Source organism: Monopterus albus, unplaced genomic scaffold (genome assembly GCF_001952655.1).
Source record: "Monopterus albus unplaced genomic scaffold, M_albus_1.0 scaffold31.1, whole genome shotgun sequence".
In the NCBI taxonomy this organism is placed as follows: Eukaryota; Metazoa; Chordata; class Actinopteri; order Synbranchiformes; family Synbranchidae; genus Monopterus; species Monopterus albus.
The window spans coordinates 5,368,109-5,386,702 of NW_018127911.1; the positions used below are offsets into that span (position 1 = coordinate 5,368,109).

Here is an 18,594-nt window from a genome sequence, read left to right on the forward strand (position 1 = left end):
GTGTAACTGCTCTCAAATACAGCTCAGACAACATGGTTAAGGCATGATACACAATTGCAGTGCAAAGGTGACATTATACTAAACAGTGCAATCATATATTCAAAGAATTTATACAAAGCTAATGATTTTTTTTTAAATAAATGCTTTGAATGTGGCTCTTGACCTTCTTAACTGGTATGTTTATATGTATAATGTTAAACCAATAAAAAAGCAGTTACCTCACTAATGAATTATTTTACTCCGATGGAGAAAATGTAGTCTGAGTATGTTTGGATGTTTTGGCGTGGGACAAAGATTAGGAACACAGTATACAACAGCGCCGTCTATTGACCATATAGGCTACTAATCACACCGCACACAAAAATGTGAAATGCATGCTATTACAGAACAATTTTCGGTTCTACAATTCTATGCATTTTGAATATAGTGCAATAGTTGACATAAAACAAAAAAATCAAAGCATGCCTTAAAAAAATAAAAATAAAAAAATGACTATTCCCTGACCGGGAATCGAACCCGGGCCGCGGCGGTGAGAGCGCCGAATCCTAACCACTAGACCACCAGGGATGGCGGTATTACGATTTGTTGCTCTGGTAGATGAATGTATGTTTAATATGGTTTAATAATATGATTTGTTGAATTTGCTTATAAATCAGCTTTATTTTTTTAACCATGACCCTGGCCGGGGGGCAGGGTGTAGGAGGCTTAGACACAAGTAAGTGTTGTTAGGACTTTAAGATTTAAAACACAAAAACAATCAAACTGTAAGCTATAAAGTAACTAAACACAAAAATATAACCCAGACGGCCAAACCACCCCTACAGGCCAGTAGTAACGCCTTGTAACGCGTTCAGTTTGTATCGATAACGGTAACGCACCAGTATGCCAAAATTAAGTGCCTGAAGTAAAATCCGAACTACAGTAAGCACCATATTTCAGCCGAAAAAAATCTACTATAAATCCTAACACCATATCTTACTCACATTCAATCGAACACATGTCAGAATTTGAATGTGCCAACAGCATTCCAAAGAACATGCAATTTTATATTGTCCGGCATTTCACGAAGCTCCCCAAATAGGGTCCTGGCTTGGGTCCTTGCTCAACGTGGGAGACACGAAAATGAAGTTGTTTTGAAAGTGTTTGGGATTACTCTGACCGAGGAATGGTTGTCAAATAGGAAATCATATAATAACGGTGGTGAGAGTTGGGGTGAAAGCTGTTTTAAGATGATGCCAGGCGATAGTCAGTCCAAAATGGTAGTAATCGCCGGAGACGCGACGGTTGGAAACTGTCAAAACTGTTCTGTTTTGCATCAGGTAAGATCATCTTTCTTGACTGAAAAGGCAGCTAACTTAAAAGTTTTTTTTTCAACAGGCAGAATATAAATAATTTACGATTGTTGTAATATGTTTCGTGTGTTCAATATGTTGAAAATAATGAATTCCCCTGTGCGTTTTTGTCTTGTTTCTTCCCGGTTGTTATTACAGAGTCTGACCGAATATGTGTCGTCATTTCTGGCACTGAAGCAGAAAATTACGGTCTCTGAGTGAGTATTAACACCTGACAATTGACATGGAGAAACTACAGCCAGACAGTTGGATACTCGAATTATCACACCACTCACTATTCAGAATGAGAACCAGCTTGGATTGGCCAAGTATATTTAAACACACAAGGAATTTGACTCCGGTACAGAAGCTCTCAATGTGGCTTGTAAGGCAACAAGACAATTTGAATAAACAAGTAAAATGTGTGCATTCAAAATAGGAAATATGTGCAATTAAATAGGAAAGAGAACAGGAAAAGGAGACTGTAATATATTTGATTAGATTCAGCTTTATTGTCATTACTCATGTACAAGTACAAGACAACGAAATACAGTTTATGCAAGTGCAATAACAGCAGTGCAGTATCTACAGTCTGTACAGTCAGAACTAATTTACCAATGGACATGTACAATTGATATTTACAGTAAGATATGTAGGGTAATGTACAGTATACAACAGACTGATTTAAATTACAAGTAATGGATAAGCTTATAGAACACTAGTGCAATGGGATGAGATGGAATAAAACAGTGCAGAATAAGAAGATAAACAATAAGTTACATGAGTGAACAGTTCAATTGATGTAAATAGTGCAAAGATAAATATATAGTATCTGCATATGTAGAGCAGTATTCTGTGAGTATGTGCAAATTACCAGATCACTTCAGTATTACAGGTAACAGAAGTGTATTGCATTAGTCTCAGGAGGAGAGATGAGAAGGGGTGAGGTGTGTGTAGTGGTATAGAGTAGGGGTGGGCAATTCATTTTTACAAAGGGCCACATGAGAAACCTGAACTGTGTTGGAGGGCCGAACCAAGATAACTTCCATCCATCCATCCATTTTCTTCCGCTTATCCGGGACCGGGTCGCGGGGGCTGAAGATAACTTGATTCTGCTCAATATTTATTATCTCCCATTGTAAAAAGCAGTAAATTATATGTGTTGATTAGCTGCTACTGGTGATCAGAAGAATAAGCATATTCTGTAAATATATATATAAATATATGAAATTGTGGTGTAGGTTAAACAACAAAATAGAAGTAATAAACAGTAAAAACAAACATTACATCACAGTTCTATTTCACATAACACTGAAAAGGTGTTTTGCAGTATGTTAAAGATATGCATTTTCAGTTCATTTTACTTGTTCAGTGAGAGAAATCCAGTCTGAGCGGTGATCATCACTGATAGAGGATCTGTATCTGGATTTGTTGAACTTCATCACTGAAAATGTTTGTTCACATATGTAGGTAGATCCAAAGATTTCCTGCGATGTCCTCAACCCTCCTCCTTACACTGCGTCAGGAGAGGGGCACGTTCTCATACGCGCCCTTTTTCTCCGAGCATATTAGTGCTGCAGAGTCCAACAAACACTCTTTAATAAACTCTCCGTCAGAAAACGGCTTATTTTTTCTGCCGATTTTGTGGGATATGACATAACTTGTCTTGAAAGCTGCATCTCTGGGTGTGGAAAGTTTTGTAAAAAGTCTTTGTTGGTTATGCAGTTTCACTAGCAAAGCATCCGACTCTCATGCGCGCTCTTCATCTGATAAGTTCTTGTATTTCTCCTCATGCTTGGTCACGTAGTGGCGATTCAAATTGTAATCCTTGAACACAGCGACCTGTGTACCACAAACTAAGCACACCACTTTACCTTTGACTTCTGTAAACAAATACTTTCCAGTCCATGTCTTGTTGAAAATGCGGCATAGCATGAACAGCATAAATATTTTTTCATTCATGTTCTGATTGATGGACCTCACGCGGGCCGGTCCAAAGGCCGGATGCGGCCCGCAGGCTGTAAAATGCCCAGGTCTGGAATAGAGGAAGGCAGTGGGGGGTCAACGGGGGACAGAGTTCAGTAAGGAGACAGCTGTGGGGAAGAAGCTGTTCCTAAGTCTACTGGTTTTGGTTCGGAGGCTCCTGAAGCGCCTCCCAGAGGACAGGAGGTCAAACAGTTAGTGAGCAGGGTGACAGGAGTCCTTGAGAATGCTGCGAGCAGGTCAGAGACAGTGTTCCCTGTGGACACCCTCAATGGCTGGAAGTGGTCTTTGTGATGCGTTGGGCAGTTTTCACCACCTGCTGCAGAGCCTTCCCTCGGAGACAGAGCAGTTTCTATACCAGACTGTGATACAGCTGGTCAGGATGCTTTCAATGACACAGCAGTAGAAGTTCACCAGGATATATGCACATTGTGGTAGAAGAGTTTTGAGATTGATGTATGCAGTGGTTATATTTACAATTTATTGTATTGGGGTGAATGCTGTAACCTATTATATAACAATCTGGAGCTGAACATGTTAAAAACAGTGGAAATGATTGTAGTTTTTAGGAGGAGCCAGGAGACTCCAGTGGACAGTCAGGACTGCAGGAAGAATCATAGGTGCCAGCTTGCCCCTCCATGGAGGACCTGTACACCTCACAGGTCAAAAGGAGGACAGAATGGGTTTCTGCAGACCCCTCACACCCTGGACACAAAGTGTTTAAACTCCTCCCCTCAGGACGGCGCTACAGGTCACTGTGCACCTAAACAACCAGACCCAAGGACAGTTTCTTCCTCTGTGCCATTATACTTATGAACAGTTAATCTATGTTTTGCTTTTTTTAACTTGTGTGTATATATTCTGTTTTTATTGCTGTGCACATCGGCGGTCATTGGGGTGGAGTCAGATTCCCTGTGTTTTTGATAATACTTAGCATTAAAGTTTATGCTATGATATGTTAGTATGTGAGGGGTCTGCAAAAATCTTCTCTGCCCTTCTCTTGACACATGAGGTGTATAGGTCCTCCATGGGCGACAGGTTGGATTCCATGATTCTTTCTGCACTCTGAACTGTCTGCTGCCCCCGCGACCCGGTCCCGGATAAGCGGAGGAAAATGGAAGGATGGATGGATGGATGAAAAATAATTTGAGGAAAAAACTCATTATGGTTTCTAGCTGAATGACTGAGATCTCTAAAAGAGAATATTTAGGCTTACCAAGAAAATTGACTCTGGCTTTTGAAAAAGGGGTGACTCCATAATGCTAAGTTAATAAAAAAAAACTCAATTATCTAATTATTCCAGTGTTTCCTTGATAAATGGTTTGAGAATTGGTATAGATGAATAGTATTATGCTGAAACAAAATGTAGTTATGGTATATTAGGCTGTTTGTGTTGATCATTATGATGCTCTAAAGTTTACAAGCAGCTGTAACCTGTCTTTGAAAGCCAAGTATCAACCAGCAATATGAATGTACTGATACTGGATCAGGACATAGTTGCTGTTTGAAGAAGAGTTGCGCACACAAACTACACAGACAAGCTTGTATTCTGTAATGTTGCAGCAAGTGGATTAAGACATTTGTGTCCTTACTATGATTATTTTGCAGTGACACAGTCCGACTTCAACAACAGCTGGAAGAGCTGCAGATCAGACTGGTTACTCTGGAGAAAAAGGCTGCAGACTATGAATTGGTGCAAGCAGAACTGGAGGAGAAGAAGGTATATACTTTCTCTGTACAATTATATTCAGTATTATTATTATTATTACATTAGTTTTGGTGCTAATATTGTCTCTTAAATTAGTACAGCACACTAGAGCACAAATTTAGCCTATCTCTGGACAAGTTTCCCGTGATTTTTAAAACTTTTTTTTTGTTTTCACACAATCAAACCCTATAATATTGGTGCTTTAGGGTGCCCTTGAGGCCTATGGACAGGTGTCTGAAGCAATGGAAAAGCTGAAGCAAGAAAACAGCAAGGCAATGGCAGAGTAAGAGATGGTACCAGTTTTCATTATAACACTGTAGATAATGGTATTTATGGTAAAGCATGTACTAATATTTTTCCCATCTCTCAGAAATAAGAAGTTTGAAGAGCAGCTAAAGAATGTGAAAGGTACTTTGAATTCACACGCTGTAACTTTTACCAGGTACCTAATTTGAAAGTAACTGAAAATACAGTTTCTCAAATGCACCCCTAATTTTGTATCAAACTGTCTTAGAACTTGTGGAAAAGCAAACACTTGAAAATGCACAGTTGAAGAGGGAAAAGGCTGTGATAGAAAATGACTTGCTGAAGGCACAGGTAAGCAAGAAAGTGCTTAAGTATACTTAAGTCATTTGAAGTGGAAAGTCAAAACTGACAATAAATGGACTATTGTTCTCAGGAGTTTTATACTGTACATATGTGTTAAAATGTAGCTCAGGAAAAACTAATTGTGTGCGTTTGTTTTAAACCTCTACAGACATCATTGAAGAAAACTCAGACACAAGCAGATCAGGTTGAAAAACTTATAGAGGAAAACTCCAAGATGACAAGCATGTAAGAACTTACGACATATGGTTTCATAAATTGGAGACACACCTTTTATTTTTTTGTGTTATTTGTTATGAAACTTTAATTACCTTTTTGCTACATTATGACTGTTTATGGACAGAATTTTTAAAAATCACTGAAACTAAATTATGCTAAAAGGTTCCATGATGTTTCCTCATCCACAGAAAGGACATCCTTGAAAATAAAGTCCGACTGCTCGAAGGTTGGTATTGAAAATAACTTTCAGCCAGTGTAGGAAAATATGTTCACTTGGATGTCTGTGATTAGTGTTTCTTCGACAATGGTGTCTTAGTTATACTTAGGTTTGTCCTTATTTCAGACTTGGTTTGCAAACAGAATCATCAGTTATCCCAACTAACCAAAGAGAAGATCTTGCTAGAGAGGAATATTGATGATCTCCAGGTGCAGTAATAACCTTAATAAATTATACGTTTGGGGAAAATATTTCTTGTACTGTTGAACTGACATTTCTTTAAATATAATTTCAATTCTTTTGCAGGTGAGACTGATGAAACTGGAAAGAGAAAGGAGTAAAGGTAAATAAGGAACAGTTTCATTTACAAATACAATGTTACTATGATGCTTATTTTTCTGTGATCTTGTTGTCTCAAGAAGCCTGATTTTCAGTAAACAAAAATATAATCTTCTAAATGACCACATTTTACACCTTTTTTTAAGAATTTGGCCTTTTTATTTTATTTTTTTTTACACTAACAGCAGTAGTCCATTTCTGACTTAAAATTAAATTAAAACAAACAATATCCGAATTACTTCTCAACAGAATATAGGAGCACATCAGCTCAGGCAAATGCACCTGAGGAGCCTAAAATTGACAAAGGTTGGTAATCTCCTGCATTAACAATAAAATAAGACTGTTGTTATTTTTGCAGTGTGTAATTATTTATGTCTGGTTTCTAGAAAAGGTCCGGACGCTACTCGAGGATTTGTGGGCATGTGTGGAACCTCAGCAGCAGTCAGCAACTCTGCTTCATTTACATGGTGAGACATCATTAGGCAAGTCAGCTTTGCTGCAACTTTTAATTAGTGCCAGTGATTTCTGATTTTAGTTTTATTTTGTTTAAACTTATCACAATTTTACCGCAGAAAAGCATGTAATCATCTCTTTTGTTCTTGTCATTTTAGACGTCTGCTCTAATTCCGGACAAGTTCTACCCTCCTCTCCACAAAAAAGTCCTCTGAGTAACATATCCCAGTCTGCTTCTCACAAGATCAGTGAATCCCTAAGTCCCCCCATGCAGCTAAAGGCCACTTGTAGGCAGTTGAAAACTTCTCCGGGTGTGGAAAAAGCCATCAGATACCAAGACTCTCTGCAGTCAAGCAGTGCCAAGAAACAAACGGACACTCCCAGAAAGAGCAAGTGTTTGTCAAAGGCACACAAAACTGAGGAGCTATCTATTGAAGTAGATGTTAAGGAGATATTGGAAATGTTTAAACCAATGCCTCCCTGCTTATCACCACTGTCGGACTTGGTGAGAATTTGGTTGTTGTTAATGTGAATAATTTGGTTTTTGTTTTTCATCACTGGCTGATATACAGCTTTCCTTGTTGATATTTATAATTTATATTATGCATGTTGCAGATTTTCTTTAATAAATAATTCATGTGTTCATGAGCATTCACAGATGACATCATGGCCCTCTTGTTTCTTTCAGTATTCAGAGATGGAATCTATGGAGACGGACGATGCTGAAAAGGAAAACCATTCCAAACCCTGTGATCAAAATGCTCCTCTTCAACAAGTGGAGCCCTTTCTCATTACACACTCTGTGTCAAGCCACTGTCCAAAATCTTCTGCACTACCAGCAGCCGAGACTGTGGACTTAACAATGGTCACAACAACTGAAGTGGAACATGTTTCTTATCAAATTGACTCCAAAAACTCGGGACAAAATGAGCTGAGTGTCATTGCTGACGGGAAGAACAAAAGCAGTACAGATGGTGAAGAAATGTATCTTCAAAATAACATGCAAACTGAGCATGAGCCAGCAACTGTGCCTTTAGTATCATTATCTTCTTCTTCTACGTCAGACGTAACACATTTGGTTGAGATTGTTTCATTAACAGCTGAAAGTCAAGCACTATCCTGCAGTGTAAATCCCAGTAGCGGTGATGCCAATAGCATCTCTGAAACTGAAAATGCTTTAAGAGAGCCAAAGGAAGATCAGCCAGAGATTATAACAAAGATGGATGTAGATGCATGCCCCAGTGATGATACTGGTGTCAAGACACTTGCTCCTTATATTGAAGAGTCACATGGACAAAGTGATAACTCTGTAATCTCTGCAGAAACTGGAGATGTACAGCTAGTTGCATCATTCGTTGACTCCGTGAAAGAGACTGAGGTTGCAAATGCAGAAAATGGTTCAGAAGTTGAAAAGAATCATCAGGTTTCTGGAAGTTTAGGACAGGGCACTCAAGATGATACGGTCTTGAAGCCACAAGAGGATGCAGGGTTTCTTGGCAAGGACTTAAAAATGGAAGAAGATGCCCCCTGTTCATCAAGCTCTGACTGCATCACTAGTGTCTCAAATATAAATTTTGAAACGGTGTGCAAAAGTGATGCATCCATTAAGCTCAGAGATGAAGAAAGTCATGAGGCACAAGGAACTGGAAGAGTCAATATGACAGCTTCTCACTCAGAGTCAGATATTGATATTAGAACTCAATCCCCTCAAAAATCTTCACTGCTAATGAAGGAAGGTGTGGATAAAGCCCTTGCTGGGCAGGAAACTAGTCAATCACACATTGAAATGCCTTCAAAAAAAGATGCAGACATGGAGATCTTGAACAGTGAGATAATGACTGATCATGGGCCTTCCATTTCTGACTTCCCACAGGAAATAACTGTTAACTGTGAAACTTTGAAAGAAAAGCCACATTTTCTGTGCAGGCAGTTGAGTCCTTCGTGCCTGTTAGCTACTGTAAAACTGCAGGCTTTGGAAACTCACCCAAACCCAGGAGCATTGAATGTTGATGGTAACGCTGAACATATTTCAACAAAGCAAGAAACTCTACAGCCTGTGCATAATTTAGTGGAAGAAAGTGTCATTGAAGACTTACCTCAGAACCCAGTAGACAAAGGTAGTACTAATTTGTTAATTCAGAATGGTGCTGCCAAAAATGGACAAAATAAATGTTTGGACTTGTGTCCAAACGTGCTTGAAAAACAAACCCCACATGTGAACAAAGAGGAAGAAGCCAACCCAGCGGCAGGTCCAACTACAGTTCAAACACCAGACTGCATAGGAGAAGTTCGCGCTGAAATGGGTGAGCCACTTCCGCCTATGCTAACCCCTCTGAGCACCCCTCAAAAGACAGGCAAATCAATTAGTCCTATGCAGGCTGTTGGAAAACTCTGTTTTCCCTCACCCATGGATAGATTGGCTTCTCCTACCACTCCTGTCCAGGCCCATTTGACACCCAGTGGTCAGCACACAAGTTCTTCATCCCTAAACAGTCCACTTCCTCCAAACGGTGTCCCTTCATCACCACTTCAGTTTGGCTCTGCCACTCCAAAGCATGCCGTGCCGGTCCCAGGTCGCCTGCCCTTGACAGCATTAAATTCTCCCCCTTCTTCTTCCTCCACTCCATCTCAGGAAAACTCCATGAGGATTCTTGACACCATGTATCCAGAGCTCTCAGCCCGTGCCCGAACTCTTAGCATTCTCAGAGGGAATGTCAATCTCAGCATTTGTTCATCGGAGAACGGAATATTACCCACAACAGCTGACAGTCAGATATCTGGCTTTAAAACTATCAACTCCACCTCAACAGCATTCACCAAGACCAGAGGAGAAAAAAGACAAGCCATCAGTTTTCCTGAACCAAAAAACACCAAATGTGTTAAACTTGATAGCTGCTCTCCTACTGGCAGTCACAATCAAGTACCTTCCTCCTCAAACGGTGGAGAGGAAACCACCTCACCTCATACTCCCGGGCAAAAACAGCTCCAAAATGAGGCAACCTCTCAATCCCTAGAAGGTGGAAAAACCGCTGAGCAGAATCTTATAATCAGTTCTTTGAAGAAGATTGAAAATCAGTGCTTTGATCTGTTGCCTGTGATTCAGAGCCACCTGTATGTCGGTAACCTTCCCAAAAAGCCTGTCTTGAGAGAAGAGGAGCAGGAGGTCATCTCCGAGTTTTGCCAAAGCAGCTTGGTTAGTATGCTAGTTTGAGGTGCTTCTGTATTTACAGTAACTCTTTCACTCTTACCGTGGGTGGGGTCTGCAGGCGGGGGTACAGTAATTGAAACTAGTATTTTCAGGTATCTCTGTGAACTCCAGACAAGTCTGGTGTAATTTTGCCTTACTAATAATAAAGGCGGAACTTAAAGGCTGTGTATGAAAACTGACAGAACAAGTTGGCTTTCAGCTAAATGTCCAGATTCATATGTAAATGCTATATTCGCTTGCTGTAAGAATTATTAGAACATGTTCATGGCATGTATTAACTAGAGGCAGTATCTCTAGAAAGCAATAAGAAAGAGGATCTAGTAAACAAGAAGTAGACTGTAGTGCTACAGCGTTTCTTTTCCTAAAGTATATGTTCTTATTGACAGGATTTGTACGTGGTGACAGTGTGAATATACTGTCTTTGTTCACTTGCTACAGTTTAAATAAGAGGAAAAAAGAAACCCACTCATCTATAGGCAGTCTTTGCATGAAGGCAGTAACAAGTGACTGTGTAACCACAGTGGCTCAAAAAAAGCAAGCAAATGGTTGTCACAAGTAAAAGCATATAAAGACAAAGGACTTCCATTAACTAGTGAGATGAAGTGTGTTGTTTTCAAATGTCAGGTTGTTTTCGTGTGAAATGAATTCATTTTCTATTTTCTCTCTTTTCTCTTCAGGCCAGAGCTGATGATATGATTTTGGCAATCTTGAACAAAGTGAAAAGGGAGGGAAAGGATCTGAGCAGACACTATATGCAGGCCCTTTGTAGGGTCTACACAGGGATCTGTAGACAGAAGAGCGACAGGGAGAAGGCTCACATCCTAGCTTACAGCATTCTTGCAGAAGGTTGGGAACTGATTCCATACTTATACTCTCTTTTGTTGCACTCACACAGATGTTTTAAAAATATATACACTGTCAACTAAGTGAAAGGCAGAAGTAAATATACATGGGTTTTATAGAGATTGGAGGAAACCTGCTATATTTTATAGATGATAGTTAAATGGAAATTAGTTGTTATGGTGTGCTTAGCTTTTTTTTAAAGCTTAACTGAGCTTAATCGCATTAATGGTTTTTTTAAACAATTTGTTTCTCTTTATTCTGTCTCGTGTACTGCAGATTTTCCAGATTCTGCTAAGCTGATTTTGTTTATGGTGACAACATGGCCAAGTATTCTCTCACACGGTAGTTCTCTGTGCCAGGCCATACATGCTGTCACCAAACTGAAAGCACAGCAAGAGCTTCTCAGCTGCCTTTCAGCATTCCTTGGTTGGGAGAAGGTATTTTTAGGAATGCACTTCTCCATTTATTGCATTGTGTATATTATTTAAGTGATATCAGGCTTATCTGGCATGGCTCCAATGATCAGAATTTAATGTCCTCAGTTTGTCCAGTCACACACCTTTGTTGCATGTCATTTGCCATCTTAGTCTCTTCTTGCATTTCTTGTCATCTCTCCTCTGTGGTCTTAGCTTTGAGTCAGTTGTCTTTATCACAACAACTCTTTGTGCCCCCATCTTCCCTTCTGTGTCTTTCCAAATATAGTAGAGTGGACCCTCTAAAACCTCATTTTCCTGTGTCTCTGCAGTGTCCTCCCTTTGACATAGACCAGCTGATCTCCAGAACACTGTCTGATATTCAATCAGGGTCAAAACTGTCTTTCACAAAACACAATCGCTATGGGAACGACCTAGGGACTGAGGCTTGGGAGCATGTCTTCACACTACACCTCCTTTGTACCCACAGGAAATGGAAGTGGACCTATGAAAATATATTGGGGTGTGTGTGTGTGTGTTTATGACCTCCTGAGGTTCTTTCATTAGGAGTTGCTTCTAAAGAAAATACATTTAAAATATCATGTTGAACTCAGTTATAGAGATGATCTGTTCTTCAATCAAGCAACCCATGCACCTGTGTTAATCAGTTTGTTTTTTTTGAATTGACAGGAAGGAGTTGTGGCCGTTAATGAACACTTGGGTGACACAGCCCAGAGATCAACAAGCAGCGATCTCTGATATAACTGTCGCCACTGTACTTCGACTCATAGGTCAGTTGTTTTACTTATTTACTTGGGTATTAACCACAGTCTGAGTGAGAATTTCATCTTTTTCTTATAAATAGGACGCCTCAGTCAAATGGGAATCAAAGAGAGGAGCATTTCTTCCGTGTTAACTGTGGCCAACATCATCAACACATTTGGTAGACACGGAGAGGCTGAAGGTATGAAATATGAGAAACCTTGGAGAATACACAATGATTCCGTGGGGCTGTAACTAATACTTTTGCTGAAAGTGTTTCTTATTTCCCCTCATGCCTTTTATTGATCTTTTTCATGTGTTCATGCATGTGTGCCTATGTATTTAAGCAGATTTGCATATTTATATGCTACTGTTTGTATTTATTTGTCATAATTGTGCCAAATAAACCGAAATAAATCCTGATGTGAAAGTGGATGGATTCCATTTAAAGAATTCTAATCTCCTCATGTCGTCCCTCTGCAGGCGTGCCATGGGAGGTCCAGTTAGCAGCTGTCTACTGTATCTATGACCTGTCTCCCTGCAACCCCAAACAAGCCCTGGACGCAATCGCAGGGTGGAGAGGAGAGACGTCTCAGAACGTCCCTCCTGCTGTCACCAGCTGCATTAACCAGTTAGCCTCTATCTGCAGACAGGTCAAGAGCTGAGATAGACAAGCCGTTCAAAAACAAAAACATGCTTGCACCTCAAAGTTCATTTTAATTTTCTTTCTGGCAACCCACAATAGAACTGTTAACATTTGAGTACAGAACATACACTGATAGGTTTTGTGCTCTTCTAATACAGGGTGGCTGGAGATTCATAGTAAGTGAACAATAAAAGACAGTTACAGACTTCTTTAACATTTTTTTTAATTTGCATTTCTACTCAAAACAAAACTGTTATTTAAATGTTAATGTTCTCTGATTTTGTAGCAGTTTTTTTTTTTTACAAAAAGGCATGTAAAATATGGCTTGCTGAATTTCTTTTAGCTGTCCACCCCTGCAATAATTTTACCAGCACAGCTCTAGGCCTTTTTGCTATACTCAGGTATTGCTCTAAATATTGTAAAGTATGTACATGTATTCAAGTGTTTGTAAATATCAGGCGTTATTATATATCAGGTTACTGTTTGTATGAATGAAAAATAGGTATAAAGTTTCAGAAGTTATTTAAGATTTTCTAATTAAATTTTTTAAAATAAGATGGTTTTGCTGTGATGTGTCGTTGCTCGATTCCTCTCAAGGTTATATATTACAAAACCGTTAAATTAGGCCACCCTCCAAATGTATACAGTGACCAATTCGCGTACAGTATATCAGCTTTGTGTGAGACAGGCCATTTGTGAGTAAAACAGCTGTTTGTGCATTCTGCTGTATTTGCCACAACAACCTTAGTTATTTAAAAAATATATGACGAATGTACTAATGATCCTGATGAATCACTGCTACTATAAGACATTATCCCACCTGATCTTATCTATGTAAAGCTATAAAATACATGGATCCACCATTCCCTGAGCCAGCCATCAAAGTAATAGCCCAAACCACGTTTGAAACTAAGTGAAAAACTTTATTGTTATTATTATTCATGAAATATAACCTTAAAGAAGAAGGCTAATACTGTATGTTAACTTTATAAACCAAACACACGTAATAGAAAATAAATAGAAATAAGTAGAACAAATAGAATAAATAAATAGCTTCTTAAAAGGAGACCAGTTTTAGAAAGAAGTTTGAAATAAATCCTTAAACAGAGAAATGCCCATATTATCAACAAAGGAAATACACCCCGCCACCCCAACACCATGTTTTTTGGAAAGTTTGTGAGTTTTATTTATTTTTATTTTCATTTTGACCTGCTTTCTATTGCTATTTTGTTGTCCATCTTTATTTTGCCACTGACTCCAAGAGCTTGTGCACAAATAATTCCTATGCACCTGTACTGTGTGTAAAACCTCTTGAATCATGAGTCATGCTCTCTTTGGGGTCTGGTTTGATATGATCTTTCAAGAGGGGAAGATGTTCTAATTGCTTCCGTTTTTCCACCCGACATGAATGCATCTATGTAGTTGGCTTGACGCATGGACGCATGTCATGGAGCCGAGGGGTGTGTCCAAGGATTTAAATTCCTCAGACATGCGTACAGGCCGTTCCGTGCTGCTAGGTGCGCCATGTTGGCTAGCTGAATGGGGAGTGGAGTTGGGCAAGCTGCTTGAAAAAGCAAACTAGTTTTGGGACATGAAGCACTTTCAGATAAATTAAATCGACGCAGTAGGATTTATCTGTTTCCCTGATTGGTTGCCAAAATTGCGCGCCATTTCCCCGCGAAGGGTTTCTCGGTAACCTCGAGTCCAATGGATCCCAGGACCACTTGGATCCAGCCGGAGCAGAAGGGACCTGCCCATTCCGTGTGGATGTACATTTGGAAAACCTCTCAGGGAGCAAAATCTGGCATCGACAACCACCTTCACCACCAACACAGCTTTGTAGCGCAAAATGCAAACTCCACGGACTCGAACGGCGAAGACTGTACAAATTTAGCGCCGTCACCGGGACTTGTGTTTGGGAAACTGCCGGAGGGGGACAGCGGAGAGAGGGGAAGTGTCCGGAGGAAGGGCTCGTTGTCTCCGTCCTCATCCTCTCTGGACTCGGAGGTCGAAATGAGCTCCTCACCCTCCGGCTCCTGTCTGCAGATCGACAGTCTGAACGTTGCAGAAGAGGCCAGTCGGTTTCTGCACTACGGCGAGCACGAGTTGAACGAGAAGCATCTGAGACAGCAGCAGCAGCAGCATCAGCCCCCTCCGCCTTCTGCCAGTGCTCAGCAGTACCGCTGCAGCATGCTACAGTCCGTCGGCCACTCCCCCGCGGGGCTGAAAAACCAACACGGTAACAAGCACCGCCACAATCAGGCGCATACACCCGGCCGCAGGAGGCATCTGAACAGGGCCAACACTTTCCACGGCATCAACCCGCTGCTGGCCCACGGCTGCAATGGACACCACGGGCATTCTTCTTGTAGCCTGTGGAAAACCAGGCGCTACAGCTCGGGCATCAATGGGTGAGGAGATACGAAGATGTTTTACTTTTTTTAGAGTCATAGAAAAGTGTGAGGTCGGCTCTGAATGAAGTTCCTCCAGCTCATCCAACAGGAACAGCAGTGTGTGAATTTGAAGGGTGAATATACAGTAATAATGACAAACATGGAGACTTGTGCTTTTCAGTATGAATGTGAATCTAATTTTTAGGTCCTTTAAAACACAGTCCATCAGAACTAAATATGTTGTTACCTGATGTTTCTGCTTGGATTCATGTTTATCAGTGAGATCTGCATTAACAGCACAGATGTATTAAATGCTGAAATTAATTTTTACATGCTTGTTGTGTGTGTGTGTGTGTGTGTGTGTGTGTTACCTTTAGTATAGTTTTCAGTAGGCCCAGGCCCTATACTTGACATTTTATTTGTTTTTATAGTACATCCAGATATGCAGTCTATATTCATACAGTGCTCACCTTGTTTTCTTTGTTGTGTATCAGTCTATATTCCCAGTGTCCCAATTCTCTCGTTTCCCTGCAGTCTTCATGAAGAGATAGTGGACTTTTTTAACTTCATGTCACCGCGACCAGAGGAGGAGACCATGAGAAGAGATGTTGTGAACAGAATAGAAAGTGTCATCAAAGATTTGTGGCCCACAGCACGGGTGAGTGTCACTAGGCTAGACCGTTTGGCTACAGAGGACACAGGAGCTCTGGGCACTGTACTCCACTCTGGCCTACAAAGTACACTTTACAAGGTTCTGCCCTGTCTTTATTTAGAGTTTTTTTTTATTTGAGGTCCACCACAATGCTTAGCTCTCGAGGCCATGCTGTTCTGTACCTCTTTACCCTATACATTTCTTTGTATCATCCTACATCAAGTAACAAACTCAGACCCTCCTCTGCCAGTGCTGGATAAGGCTTAGGTTAATGCTTGCATCTTCAAACATAGATGACTCTGTCATGTCCATAACTCTGTACTGCAAGTCATCTATTAATGCTAGTTCTCTGAGCAGCAGTAAGCTAGATGGTTTAGACATTTTTGTGACCTGATCGAGCTAGTGATCATGGCCGTGTCAGTCAGTCAGAACAGTTTGCAAGTGCGAGAGTTTAAACATGACTCGGCTGTAAAGGTGGACCAGTGAGTAGCTGAGTCTTGGTGATAAAATCCCAGCCAGCCTTTGTGGTCTCATTTAGCCTCTTGTTAGCAGCCACCTTTTTAAGACGTCTCAGAACATAAAAATCACAAGTGTGGTATTTACTGGTCTATTTTATTTCATAGAAAAAAAATGAAAATGTACTGGCTATGTGTTGATCACTGATCTTATTTCAAGCCGCTAACCAAAACCCATTCAAAAAAAACCTGTTGACTTCAGGGTGAGTGAACCGGAGGTGCAAAAATGCTGACTCGGTTCTGGGTTTTAGGACTGGGTACTACAGCACTCTGTTGCCCCCCCCCTGTCAACAGATGAGCCACTGGTGTCAAAGGCACTGTAGTGTATACACTCATTTAAAAAAAAAACAAAAAAACTCTGCTTTAAAAATGCACACAGTCGCTGGTTTAAAACAATCCACATGACACTGATTAACCCGGGGTTTGGCTTGTGCCGGCGCTCATGGTGCTGCAGTGACTTCAGTAAGCACTCACACTAGAGTTTTTGCCCATTTTATAAAAATGCCATTTGTTGTTTTGGGTTACTGAGTCAGACTGATGGGCAGAAGTGGTAGTTTTATTGTTTTATGATTAAATCTAGATCAATAATGTGGACAGTTGTCCAAATACTCTGAAGCCACAGAGCTTTTATTCCCTTATGAGTCGCTCTACACACTACACAAGTGAACCAGCTTCCACTAATTTGTTTGCACATTTTACATTATTACATAAGGGTTTTTATAGGAATTCCAGTTTTATAATTGTCTCTTCTTGATATTAATACAATTTATTTCTTGTATTGATTATTGTTTTCTCAGTTACTTTTGCAAATCTGTTATGTGCCCTGTAAATCGGGGATATTCTCTTGTATACTAAGCAGCCAGTGTGTCTGAAGGTTTAATGCACGTCCTCTATCTTGTTTGTCCACATCCAAAGTTACCCAGATGTAATCAGTATTTGTGTTGCATGTAATCCTAATATAACGGCGTTATAGAATTTATTGTTGTTCATATTTTTTTGGAGTTGACAAACGGTGAACTGCCAAGGAGACGTCCTACCTGGCCTCACTGTGAATTATTATTATTTTATTCTTCTACTTCTTCTGCTTCAATAAGAATTTTTTGTGAAGTTACTATAAAGACGTAAACATCCAAACTATGATTGACCTTGACGGTGTCTATTTTCACTGTGAGATGACAGTAAATTAGATATTTTTCCCCATGTTATCTCTCCTGTAGCTTAGCTATCTGTAATTTGGTGATTTATGTATCAAGTTACTAATACTGTTGGCGTCCTAATGCCTAATCAGGCCATTAGCATATTACCAGCGAGGAAGCTCACCCTTTTTTTGACGATGCTGTAGTCATAAGTGAGGCCTGGAGTTTGACATACATTTTTACAGAACAAATATCAATTTTATTATGTAAATATTGTATATCTTTACACCTCATAGGCTTGGCTAGCACAGTGGTGTCACAAAACTAATGTAAAAGGTTAATTGGGCAATGATGATTTTTTTTTTTTTCCCCCCACCTTTATTTTTTCCTGACCTGGTTTGTGTTCTTCAACCACTCACATCAGGCCCAATGTTTTGTTTTGGTTTTTCTTTTAAAGCAGGAGTATATACAAAGTAAAATGAAGTCAGAGTAGTGAGCGACACTAAGACGTTCTGCACAGTGCCCACTCCCCTCACAACCTACACATAGTTGACACATGATAATGGTTACAACTCACCTCATCCTGTCAGTATTAATTTGTCTTCTGCTCTGTAGGTGGAGATATTTGGCAGCTTCAGCACAGGTCTTTATCTTCCAACAAGGTAACACTTGTTTTTTTTTACTTCACTTGTATAGTCTGACCTTATGTGGGCTTCAGTGCAAATGAATTGGGAACACTATATTTGGTAGGGGACGTTTATGATCATTTTAGTCCGAGCTTCAGCAGCTCGATGCCAACGCAGTGGTCACAGTCGCTGCTCAGTAGCACAGTCAGAGATGGAAATTCAGATTTAACTTTTTTGTCATTTTGTGTGTGTACACAGTGCATTTTTTTTCAAGGCCTTGTTAGCGTGTGAATTACTGGATTAAGGATTTGAACAGTGTTTGTGGGGAAGACATTTCAACACATCTGTATAAATAAAGAGCTGTGGCAGCTTTGTTTGGAAATAACTCATCAGACTAGCAGTAATTATAGCAGTTTTTGGTGTGAGGAAGTAGGAAAGCTGATTAATACAATGACTATTTCAACATCACATTGTATTCACTTAATAGTTGCTCATTATTTTGAGCTAAACTCCATGATTAACAACATTCATTCATTCATTCATT

General features: G+C 40.0%; 2 protein-coding genes and 1 non-coding gene across 5 annotated transcripts in view; 2 read left to right on the plus strand and 1 right to left on the minus strand.

Annotated features, from left to right (window-relative positions):
- Positions 1-495: 495 nt before the first annotated feature.
- On the minus strand, positions 496-567 carry trnae-cuc (transfer RNA glutamic acid (anticodon CUC)). Its single transcript has one exon. It is a non-coding gene; the product is annotated as a tRNA-Glu (tRNA).
- A 491-nt stretch (positions 568-1,058) lies between these two features.
- Positions 1,059-13,256, plus strand: ice1 (KIAA0947-like (H. sapiens)). 2 transcript variants are annotated; one of them, XM_020596837.1, is made up of 20 exons: positions 1,059-1,319; positions 1,491-1,549; positions 4,923-5,034; positions 5,229-5,305; positions 5,393-5,430; positions 5,537-5,619; positions 5,780-5,856; positions 6,036-6,073; positions 6,191-6,273; positions 6,371-6,407; positions 6,653-6,709; positions 6,790-6,885; positions 7,015-7,361; positions 7,545-10,049; positions 10,742-10,910; positions 11,184-11,344; positions 11,653-11,843; positions 12,011-12,111; positions 12,186-12,284; positions 12,566-13,256. In XM_020596837.1, exons 1-20 carry the CDS (start codon positions 1,230-1,232, stop codon positions 12,745-12,747), a joined length of 4,602 nt encoding a protein of 1,533 aa, XP_020452493.1. In that variant the 5' UTR covers positions 1,059-1,229; the 3' UTR covers positions 12,748-13,256. The 2 variants fall into 2 exon arrangements, with proteins under 2 accessions (XP_020452493.1, XP_020452494.1); XM_020596838.1 differs by having other exon boundaries at positions 6,790-6,870.
- Positions 13,257-14,096: 840 nt separating this feature from the next.
- The window catches only part of LOC109958283 (non-canonical poly(A) RNA polymerase PAPD7-like), an 11,750-nt gene continuing 7,252 nt past the window's right edge, over positions 14,097-18,594 (plus strand). Inside the window, exons 1-3 of one of the 2 annotated variants that reach the window (XM_020596815.1) lie at positions 14,097-15,139; positions 15,656-15,779; positions 18,040-18,086. In XM_020596815.1, coding sequence (XP_020452471.1) covers positions 14,436-15,139; positions 15,656-15,779; positions 18,040-18,086 — 875 coding nt within the window. In that variant the 5' untranslated portion in view covers positions 14,097-14,435. The remainder of the gene's footprint in view (positions 15,140-15,655; positions 15,780-18,039; positions 18,087-18,594) is intronic. The other variant, XM_020596814.1, reaches the window with a different exon arrangement.